The sequence below is a fragment of the Gadus morhua genome, chromosome 6 (genome assembly GCF_902167405.1).
Source record: "Gadus morhua chromosome 6, gadMor3.0, whole genome shotgun sequence".
Classification (NCBI taxonomy): domain Eukaryota; kingdom Metazoa; phylum Chordata; class Actinopteri; order Gadiformes; family Gadidae; genus Gadus; species Gadus morhua.
In genome coordinates this window covers 342491-354174 of record NC_044053.1, presented here as the reverse complement: position 1 = coordinate 354174, position 11684 = coordinate 342491, and the positions used below count along the sequence as shown (strand labels likewise).

Below are 11684 nucleotides of genomic sequence, written 5' to 3'. Positions count from 1 at the left end.
GATATGGAGGAAGATTTGACGTTACTTTGAACAAGAGAACAGCCTGTCATCGACTGGCCCCTGCTCAAGAGCGTTCGGCCGTAGCGGTAGTGGTAGGAACAGAACGCCCCCTTTCATTGAATCGAGTGCACTCAAAGACTTGCTGGGTACCCATTTTATTTAGTTTGTTATTTTTCTTGGGGACCTCTTTTGGGTTCAGTGTATTGAGTTCAGTGTTTTAGGTTCAGTGTTGTTATTATTATTATTAGATATGGATATGGTTAGATCGTTAGATAAAAGGTCAAACGTGCCTCACTGTGTCTGTGTGTTATTCCTTTTATCAGAGTTCTATTAAGAATACAAGCCAGTCTCCTCATAACCTGGGATTGATGCACCACTGCATTGTTATATTACCTTTAAAAATACAGTTGGTTACACAAGGAACAAGTCATCGACCACCGGGTCCACTATAGATTATTCAACCTAAGTCTGTATCTCGCTGTATTCCTGGAAAATAAACCATCTATTCCACCCTCTAATCCAACCTGTCAAGCTGCTTTGATTTCGACTTCAAGAATTACTACTACGACTGAAAATACACAACGCAGAGTCTGTCCGAACAGTTTAGAAATAAGCTGAAATCTAACAACTGGTTCCAACAGAATCAAAGTCATTCGCGTGCGTATTTCATAAGACGAAAATATGTTTTTTTGATGAATTTGTTGGGTGTTTCGTTGTGCAAAGGGTCTGATGTGTGTTAATTGTGTGTGTGGTTGTGCTAATTGTGTGTAGTGTTTTGAAAAAACGGGACTTGTTTTGAACTTTGCTTAAGCAATTTGAAAAAACTGGAAGTATCAGATGAGCAAAGAAATCTGACAGGAGATTGATGGATGTGTTTCTGTTATAGCCTACCGGCATGATGTGATGTTATCATGTTCCCAGGAAAAGAGTGACTCATGGAATTTTCTTCAGAATATCAGCTAGAATGCTCTGGAAGGGTGTCTGTCAGGCCGGCATAACCTGATGTTATCATGTTCGCAGGAAAAGAGTCCCAACTAGGATTTTTCTTCGGAATATCTCTGCTTCAGAATCTGAATATCTCGCTGAAGATGTCAATCCAAGGGCGTAGGTCTCTGAGGGCAGCAGGCCTCAGAAGCCTAGCCATTTCCACATATCAGCAAGCAGAGCAGCACAATTGAAGGAATTCTGTGAGTCTGTGAGTTTGTGGAGGTGGGGGAATGCAACCTGCTGCGGCATGTAGTCACCAGGTGGTTGTCCCTGCTGCCATCCATTGACAGAATCCTGAAATATTGAAAGGCCTTGACCAGCTACGTCCAGAGTGAGGGTGAGGAGGAATGTGCCAGAATTGTTTGGAGATGTTTTGGAGAAGAAAGAAATGAGGTATCAGAGACATATTGTCTGTTTCTCAGCCATGTTCTTAAGGTGTTCTCTGACACGATCGAAGCACTTGAGTCAAAATCCTTCAGCATATCATCGGTGTTTAAGGTAATGACTGAACTAAAACAAATGCTGGAAAGAAGAATGAAGGACAGGTTCTTTGGGTTTACAGTCAACACCAAACTGAAGCAGCTGCCCCCTTGCCAGTCAAAAAAATGTGAGGCAGATTTTCTGCTTTTTTATGAAAGAGCAAAGAAATACATCAGTTAAAGAAATGTCTGATTCAAACGTTCATAGCAAAGTGGCCAAGCTTGGCCTCACAACTGCTGTGCCATTTGAAGACTACAGTGCTGCTGTCCAGGCCTGCAATCTGGACATTGATATGGATGGACTGTATGAGGAATATGCCATGGTGGAAGGTTCCTTCAGTTCACCAGAAATGGAAGGTTGCCACAGTGAGGAACGATATTTGAAACTGTTCTCCAAAGCAGATGTACCACTTGTGAATCTCAGGAAGATCAGCACCTAGATATTTTCTCCATCCCATGAAGCAATACACACACAGAACGTTTCTTTTCAATGATGACAACTGCATGGACAAATGAGAGGAATCGTCTTGATGTGGACAGTGTCAAGGCTGAGCTGCAAGTGTGTGTCAATTGCACTTATCCCTACACAGAAATGTACAAGAAGTTCACTGGAAAAAAAAAACTATTGGATGCAGCCAGGAAAGAACAGAAGTATTGCAGATAGACAGTCAACTATTTTGGTGAGCACACTAATCTTATGATTTCACTGGTGGGCTACATGCAATATTTATAATATAATATTATTGGGTTGAAAACAATGCAGATTTTGGAAGGTTGATAACTATGTTGTTGCTCTGTTGTTATTTGTCTCTGCAGGATGTAAAAAGGCCCAGGGCAGTGGAGGCTTGGAAGCCATGATGACAGAGGGGCTGTGGATCCTGAGCTGCTACAGAGGGTGAATGTGGAGTTGCCTAAAGACAGGTCTGCTGCACACACACAGACACTGAAGACAAGTCCCCAAAAGACTGAAGCACTTTAGAAATGCTATACTTTTTGACCAGTTGAATGTATTTTTTTTTACAATCTCTTTTGTTGTTTACATAAAAGGTTATTTAGGCTTTTTTAAAAAGCATTTTTTTTAGTATGTATGTTACCTGTTAATTGTTTTGTACATTTAAATCCACACATGTTATGCTTTGTGGCACTCTTCAGTTTAAAAGATGAATCTTAGTGGTCCCTTTTTGAACGCCACACAATGTATTGAATAAATACAAATACTTTGAACAAACACTTTTTGACTTTTCATTAATATTTTTTCCTATTCAGCTACACAAACATCATCTATAAACCACTCAAAGTTGTCGTATAAATGAGAGTATACCAGAGTCCTATGTACACCGTGGTAATTTATTGATATGCCGCATAATGTCCTCCTTTTTGGTGTTTTGGAAATGGTCACCCTATATCACCTACTGCCCATGCGTTGGAGGCCAAAGGGATTACTTGTTGGGTTTACGTGTTAGTGGGCAATGACAGTTTTTTTCCTACATCGAACTCGAGGTAATACTGTAATAAAACATTTTAGCCCCTACATTGGCTATATACAACCATACCATCAACCATCAACCATCAACTTAGGGTGACCAGGCATCCGGCTTTAGGCCGGACAATCTGGATTATCAATGCCATTCATGTGTAAAACATTACCGTTCACAGTTACAAAGTTATATCTTTGTTAATTTAAAAACAGTGTTTATACAGTCACAACAGTGTCAAACAAGCTTTCCTCGAAATCACCATTTCTCTAGGCATGTTTTCATGTCGCGCACATGGTTGAAATAAAGTCACATTGTGACTCGACTTACATTAGACTTGTTGGATGCAGACATTTAGCTGGGAGCGTTTATTCGGTTACACCACTCTAATATTAGTATTCCTTTAAGTCACCATTCCTCTAAGATTATGTTTTCGTGTCGGCAAAAGCTCGAAATTAAGACCTGTTGTGACTCGACATCTAATTGACTTGTTGGCCTCGACACAGGTTGCTTAAATGTTTGCTGGGTAGGATTTTTTTTCTGAATATCTTCCTGAATACGTCACTCATTTTGGAAAACAGAAGCGTAGCGCGTCTCTCTATAAATACCCTCCCAGTAGACAGAACTCTCATCTGCTGCCTCCTCTCCTCCCTGCGCGTAAACTCAACCGATCAGACGGCAACATGGCTGTAAGTATAAAGAAACAAGCGTTTCAACTGATCCATGCAGTGTTTCCCTGGACATCAGTTGTGTTTGGTTCACTTTGTGTGGTTTGACTGCTGCTCTGCTCTGAATGAGTGACAGCTGTCATTACGCGTGTCATCACGCCTGGTTTAAATGTGGGCGACTCTCCAGACGTGGGGATCAGAACCAATAGTTGTCTCTTGCGGTGATGGGATCACTACTCCGGGCATCATTCATAACTTTTCCTAATCTGTTGTGCTTTTGTGCATTTGTTTTATTCCCTTTTATCATCAAACTATTTGCTGGCTTGGCCATTGATCGAGACATCCAGTCTTATCATTGGTTAGACAGCGTAAACATATATTCACCTGGCCGGTGAAAACTCAGAACACGTTTGTGCGACTCTTTAAAGATAGTTTGAGAAAGTTGTATTTAAACTGTTACGTATTTTAAGTGAGTGTAGTTTTTCTCCATCACTGTAAAAAACCTGCCACACCTTTTCGTTCTCATGTCGATTTACTGACAAACAATTTGTCAAATGTTTGTAAAAGTTAACCTTTCATAAAAATGTACTAATCTTTAACCACAAAAAAGGTACCAACATCTTACTGAGATCATACTACCTTCCTTCTTTCCAGTTCAACCTGAGGAAGTGTGACCAGTAGAACTATAGATTAGCAGTAGTAGAATCAGGAGTGAGTAGTTTCAGTATTAGCAGGCCTCAGTTTAGAGGCCAGACCCCACGAGGGAAGCCAGCAGACGGACTGAGAGGGTCCATGTCTGCTGATGGAGAGCATATGTTGGTCTGAGGCGGTGGTGGACACAGGAAGTCTGCTGCTCAAACCATATCTCAACGGTAACAAACCAGTGTATTTCTATATCAAACAGCTCAACTGTCCCTCGCTCTCCCACTCTCTCTCTCACTCTCTCTCATTCTCCTGATTGATTATTCTCTAACCCCTTCCCACTCTGTCTCTCTGTCTCTGTCTCTCTCTCTCTCTCTCTCTCTCTCTCTCTCCCTCTCTCTCTCTCTCTCTCTCTCTCTCTCTCTCTCTCTCTCTCTCTCTCTCTCTCTCTCTCTCTCTCTCTCAGATGAAGGTGAAGAACTGGCCCCTGAAGGTGGGCCACACGTTGACCGTCACCGGGTTCCCCAAGGCGGATGCTAAACGGTGAGTATCAGTGGATCCACCATCCCGTCGCGCTAACACTTTCAACCACTAGGGGGCGGTGTCCTCCACGCGCAGGTGGCCCATGAATCTGTCCTCCATACGTTTAAAACAAAGAGCTCGGAACATTTCCTTGTTTGTTTTTGTCATTTTACTGAAGGAAGTTGAACTGCAGTAGAAATCCTTCAAAGTCCAGTTCTGGAGTTCAGAGGTTAATCATGAGGGTGGGGGCAGGGTTCAGGGGTCAAAGGTTACAGGACAGTTCCCTCCAGAACAACCCGGTTAAAAAACAGTTTCATCCCAACTGCAATAAACTTTCTGAACTCTGAACGTTAAGGATTTAGCACGGCCCTTAGGCATTGTGTAGTGTGTATTTCTGTATGTATTTCTGTGTTATACGTTTTGTAAGTTGGAACCTGTACCAAGCTGAAAACAAATTCCACCAGCCTGGCTGGAAAAGAATCAATCAATCAATCAATCACACAAGCACACCTGCTAGTCTGTTCTCCTGGGGTTGAATGTTATTTGAAGCTGTTTCGCTGTGATGATTCAGATAAAGTGAATCCCCAACCCTCACGACAATCGGTCCACAATCTTAAAGATGCTGTAAAGTAATATCAGCGTAAAGTCGATGAGTCGACTCATCGATGGATCGGGGTCTGAACCGGTGACATGAGCAGCTTCAGTCCCGTGCGTGATGCGGTTATTGTACTGCAGCTGTTGTGACTAATGAGTACCGGGTGGTCTTCCAACTCCTCCTCCTCCTCCTCCCTCCAGCTTTATAATGGACATCGACTCCGGGGACGACATCGCGTTCCACATGAGCGTGTGGTGGAATGCAGTAGTGGTCTACAATACGAAGGAGGGGGGATGCTGGCGGGAGGAGATCAAACACGGGTTGTTCCCCTTCAAACAAAATGAGCTCTTCAAGGTGAGGGGGGAGAGGGGGGAGGGAGGGGGAGAGGCGGGGGCGTAGGTAGAGGGGAGGGGAGAGAGGGGGTTCACCTTCAACTACAACAAGCACTTCAAGGTATGGGGGGCGAGGGGGAGGGAGGGGCGAGGGAGAGGGGGAGAGGGGTGAGGGAGGGGGGAGGGAGAGGGGGGTTCCCCTTCAACTACGATGAGTCTTTCAAGGTGAGAGGGGGATGGAGGGGAGAGCTAGAGGGGGGGCAGGGAGAGGGGGAAGGGAGGGGTGAGGGAGGGTTAGGGAGGGGGAGGGAGATGGGGGGAGGGAGGGGGAGGGAGATGGGGGGTGTTTGAACATACATTAAGTAAATGAACATACATTTTCTACCTGTTGCTCTCTCTCTCTCTCTCTCTCTCTCTCTCTCTCTCTCTCTCTCTCTCTCTCTCTCTCTCTCTCTCTCTCTCTCTCTCTCTCTCTCTCTCTCTCTCTCTCTCTCTCTCTCTCTCTCTCTCTCTCTCTCTCTCTCTCTCTCACTCTCTGTAGTTCACCGTCACCCTGACCCATGAGGAGTTCTTGGTGATCCTGAGCGATGGCTCTGAGGTCCACTTCCCCAACCGCCTGGGGGCGTGTGAGTACAAGGACTTCTCCTTCGACGAGGGCGTCCTCATCCGCAGCTTTGAGATCAACTAACCCTGAGCTGGATCTCCTCCTTCAGTCTGGTGGCCTCTCCTCACAGCAGACCGGTTCACAGGCAGATGAGAACCACTCACTTCATCAACCTCTGACATCCCTGTGTTAGATGTTCTTTACAAAGCTTTTTCTGCAATGGTAACACTGATTGATTTGTTTTGTTTGGGCCTTTGTATTCCTTTGAGAAGATCGGCCATTGATGATCGCTTCCACCATGGCCTGTCTTGGGCCATCTTCTCCATCTGTTGCCCCGTCAGCCCTTCCTCCTTGAATCGTAAAACTGATGTGGATTAAAAAACGATTTTTTTAGCAATGATAATCAGCATCTGGTGATTTATTTATCAAGTTGTCGCTGTCTACCATTTTGTGTGTGTATGTGTGTGTGTGTGTGTGCATGTTTCTGTGTGTGTGTGTGTGTGTGTGTGTGTGTGTGTGTGTGTGTGTGTGTGTGTGTGTGTGTGTGTGTGTGTGTGTGTGTGTGTGTGTGTGTGTGTGTGTGTGTGTGTGTGTGTGTGTGTATGCGTGTTTGTTTGTGTGTACATGTAAATGTGTGTATGTGTGTGTGTATTCATGTGTGTTTGTGTGTGTGTGTGTGTGTGCGTGTAGTTTCTGTAGCTAATGGAATGGAAAAATAAGCATTTCCATTGGCGAGGCAGTTAATATTCCATATTTCCTTAACTTAAGCTTCATATAAGGGAAAGTGTTCATTAATACTTCCCACAGAATAAATATTTGATGCAGTGCATGGGTTGGCCTTTTGGGAATCGAACCCGCACCTTGGTGTTCATGCCCTAGCCTGGACTCCAGGCCTTGATGCATCTCTATCTCACACGCTAGTCTGGCCTGAAAATAACATGATGACAATAACTAGGAAATAATACCAATTATAATATCTAGCTAATAATATAACTTCATAGTTTCATACTGTGTGTAATTCGGCAAGGATGATCTTTTCAACGATTTAGGGGAACAATACCATCTCAATACTATACTATCTATACAATACAATCTCAATACTAAACTATCTACTATAAAATACAATACTATATGCTATCCCTGTATCTATACTATAACTCTACTATCTCTGACACACGGACCTCCAATTATATTATGCACTTCACAATGTTTTTGAAATGCTCTCGCTCTCTCTCTCTCTCTCTCTCTCTCTCTCTCTCTCTCTCTCTCTCTCTCTCTCTCTCTCTCTCTCTCTCTCTCTCTCTCTCTCTCTCTCTCTCTCTCTCTCTCTCTCTCTCTCTCTGTGTGTCCCGATGTCTCTCTCTCTATAGTTCACCGTCACCCTGACCCGTGAGGAGTTCTTGGTGCTCCTGAGCGATGGCTCTGAGGTCCACTTCCCCAACCGCCTGGGGGCGTGTGAATACCTGGACTTCTCCTTCGACGAGGGCGTCCTCATCCGCAGCTTTGAGATCAACTAACCCTGAGCTGGATCTCCTCCTTCAGTCTGGTGGCCTCTCCTCACAGCAGACCGGTTCACAGGCAGATGAGAACCACTCACTACATCAACCTCTGACATCCCTGTGTTAGATGTTCTTTACAAAGCTTTTTCTGCAATGGTAAAACTGATTGATTTGTTTTGTTTAGGCCTTTGTATTCCTTTGGGAACATCGGCCATTGATGAATCGCTTCCACCATGGCCTGTCTTGGGCCATCTTCTCCATCTGTTGCCCCGTCAGCACTTCCTCCTTGAATCGTAAAACTGATGTGGATTAAAAATGATTTCTTTAGCAATGATAATCAGCATCTGGTGATTTATTGTTCAAGTTTTCGTTGTCCACCATTTTGTGTGTTTATGTGTGTGTGTCTGCGGGTGTATATTTGTACATGTTTCTGTTTGTGTGTGTGTGTGTGTGTGTTTGCGTTTGTGTGTGTGTACATGTATATGCGTGTGTGTGTGTGTGTGTGTGTGTGTGTGTAGTTTCTGTAGCTAATGGCATGGAAAAATTAGCATTTCAATTGGCGTGGCAGTTAATATTCCATATTTCCTTAACTTAAGCTGCATATAAGGGAAAGGGTTCCTTAATAGTATTCATACTTCTCACAGAATACATATTTGGTGTGGTGCATGGGTTGGCCGTTTGGGAATCGAACCCGCACCTTGGTGTTCAAGCCCTAGCCTGGACTCCTGGCCTTGATACAACTCTATCTCACACGCTAGTCTGGCCTGCAAATAACATGATGACAATAACTAGGAAATAATACCAAATATAATAGCTAGCTAATAATATAACTTCATAGTTTCATACTGTGTATAATTCTGCAAGGATGATCTTTTAAATGATTGTGTTGTAGAGGAACAATACTATCTCAATACTAGACTATACACTACAATACTATCTCAATACTAGACTATACCCTACAATACTATCTCAATATTATACTATCTACAATACACTACAATACTATCTCAATAATAAACTGTTGTATCTAATATTCACAACAATACTATCTCGATACTATACTATCTACTATACAATACTAAATACTATCTCTGTACCTGTACTATAACTATACTATCTCTGACACAATGGACCTCCAATGATATTTTGTAAGTCAATTTATTTGAAGTGCTCTCTCTCTCTCTCTCTCTCTCTCTCTCTCTCTCTCTCTCTCTCTCTCTCTCTCTCTCTCTCTCTCTCTCTCTCTCTCTCTCTCTCTCTCTCTCTCTCTCTCTCTCTCTCTCTATATATATATATATATATATACATATTTCTAATTTATATCTCTGTCTCTCTCTGTCTGTCTCTGTCTCTGTCTCTCTCTCTCTCTCTCTCTCTCTCTCTCTCTCTCTCTCTCTCTCTCTCTCTGTCTCTCAAAGGAATTTGGACTATTCCATTGTATTCACGGATGTAGAAATTCTAAATCACATTTTTGCAAAACTCTAAGCAAAAATCTCCTCATTTAGCCCACTTGGTTCACCACGAGAACGCTGGCCTTCCAAACGCCACACCCAATTACCAATTGGTCTCACTCAGCTCTCAACTATTCAAACTCAACTGGAAAAACACTGCAGTCATGAGTGAGAGCTTCAATGAGGCCCCAGGTGAGCTCTGCTGTGTTGTAGATGAGCTCCTCTGGCTTGATCAGGATCAGAGGTGGGATACAGACTGATGTACATGTAGACCTGTTTCACCTCATTGATATTCTTTTTTTTTTTTTTTTGGCCTACGAAAAGCTTTTTCTGCAGTCAGTTCAGCTGAACATTTTACTGTAATACAGTAACAAATACATATTTGCTTTGTTACCGTTTTGGACTTGTGCAATAAATTCATAATTACATCCCCCGAAAGAGAGTCTAAACATTTTCTAACTGTTGTGTTTTTCATTTAACTTATCAGTCCAATTACTGTACTGTGAGTTTTGCCAACATAGGTGTCATTGGTATATTCTCAGAACTGTCATTGGTATATTCTCAGATACTGCAACAATGTTGCAGTATCAACTATAGGTGTACAGTATGACTCTGGGAATCTGGGATTCTTAGTTTTGCCCATTGGAGCTCATTGGATTGACGAATAAGTATTGTGACCTATTCTGATATGATTGTCTCAATGCAATATTTTATATGATATATTCACAGTATTGTATTACGATATTGCAACAGTCCTCATAATCTTATTTCAATTTTATACATTTGAATATGTTTGGAGTGGTGTTTCACTTTGAAAGAGATTCGTGACGTTTTGACAAAATGGTAAACTTTTTTTAGTTAGAGTTTTGAGAAATTTAGCCATAGTTGCAGGAAACGTGTTTAAACGATTAAGAAAAACTGTAAAATATTACCTAGGAAGATTTTACGTGAACTCAAATAGTAAACATCACACAACACTTTACATTAACAACAAATACTGTAATTGTTCCCTAAATGTGCAGTCATGATGATCTGCCACATGTTCTGCCAAATAAATCCAATGTCAGGCGAGGAAGCAGGTCTTCATGCCACCGAACATCGGCCTCCGCAGTGCCAGTGTATCCTCAGCCCTCCCCTCCAGTGATTAAGTTATGATTGCCCGTCTTATCTTGGCTCATCTTGTGTTATCTTAAAGACCAGACGACAACATTGTTCTTACCACAGGTGCCACTACAGAGCGTTACACACGTTTTTTGCAAAACTTGGCTCATTGTGTCAAACTCAACACACAAGCAAATAAGACACAACACTGGGAAAATACTATTCACATCTATGTCAAATTGAAACTCTGCTATCGAAACCCAACAATCCTTTGTCAAAATCTCACTCGGATGACAAAATGATCCACACTTGCATCATATGAATGCACTTTCACACCATCAGCCACACACTAGTCTACTTTATATTAAACACTTATGGGTTGTGAAGCAGTACCGGACCAGAACAGCCCAATGGAAACCAACCCTCCCCTCCCCCTCCCCAAACCCTAACCCTAACCTTCCCCTCTCCCTTACCATCTCTCTCTCTCTCTCTCTCTCTCTCTCTCTCTCTCTCTCTCTCTCTCTCTCTCTCTCTCTCTCTCTCTCTCTCTCTGGGTGCATGCTGGGAGTTTGGTGGTGAAGAGCGTGGTGAGTTTGACTGAGAGTTTGTGATTTACTCAAACTTTCTTTTCTTTTTCCTACTGTGTATTGTATGATTGTTTCGTAGTGATTATATGGTTGTTGTTGGTGTAGTTAGGTGAATATCTAGCGCGGTGTTTTTGGTGGACGGGGGGGCCGTGTTTCACGGCGGGGATGGCGTCCTCGGAGACGTCTATCCGACATGGAGTGCGGGTTCAGCCCGATCCGTCTGTCCCGGTAGAGGCGGTACTCCTCGGTTCTTTGGGAGACCGTGTTGGACATGCCAATCTGTCACATGCCTCCAGAATGAATAAAGGAGTGGTTGTGTTTTTGAAAGAGGAGCGTTTTGTGGCTGAGCTAATAGTGAGCGGCGTCTCTTTGAACGGCGTCTATCTGCAGGTTTCCCCGCTCGCCGTGCCCACCTCCTGGGTTACCGTTTCCGGGGTTCCCCTGGTCATTCCCAGCGTGAGCTCCAGCGCTTCGGGAAGATGGGGGGTAATGCTGCTGGGGATAAGGAGGAAGAGATGGAGTATGACACTGACTCTGACTGTGTCTCTGTTGCAGACTCACAGTCATATAGTGGAGATCTGTACACGCTGGAGGAAATAAATGGTTTCCTGGATGAAACCTTTGGGAAAAAAGTATCTGAGTTTTTTCCAGATGCAGAAAATCTCATTAAGAGTGTGGTAACCTTGCAGAAAGAAGTTGGTGCCGATATGTTGGATGAGAAAAAACGTTTCCGGTTAAAAAG

The 11684-nt window shown here is 43.2% G+C and overlaps 1 protein-coding gene across 2 annotated transcripts; it reads left to right on the top strand.

Moving 5' to 3' along the window:
* The first annotated feature begins 3276 nt into the window (after window positions 1-3276).
* On the top strand, window positions 3277-6707 carry LOC115545328 (beta-galactoside-binding lectin-like). Of its 2 annotated transcripts, XM_030358355.1 has the most exons (4): window positions 3284-3630; window positions 4718-4794; window positions 5569-5722; window positions 6242-6707. In XM_030358355.1, exons 1-4 carry the CDS (start codon window positions 3625-3627, stop codon window positions 6386-6388), a joined length of 384 nt encoding a protein of 127 aa, XP_030214215.1. In that variant the 5' UTR covers window positions 3284-3624; the 3' UTR covers window positions 6389-6707. The 2 variants fall into 2 exon arrangements, 1 of the variants encoding a protein (XP_030214215.1); XR_003977072.1 differs by lacking the exon at window positions 5569-5722 and having other exon boundaries at window positions 3277-3630; window positions 6242-6377.
* Window positions 6708-11684: the final 4977 nt, after the last annotated feature.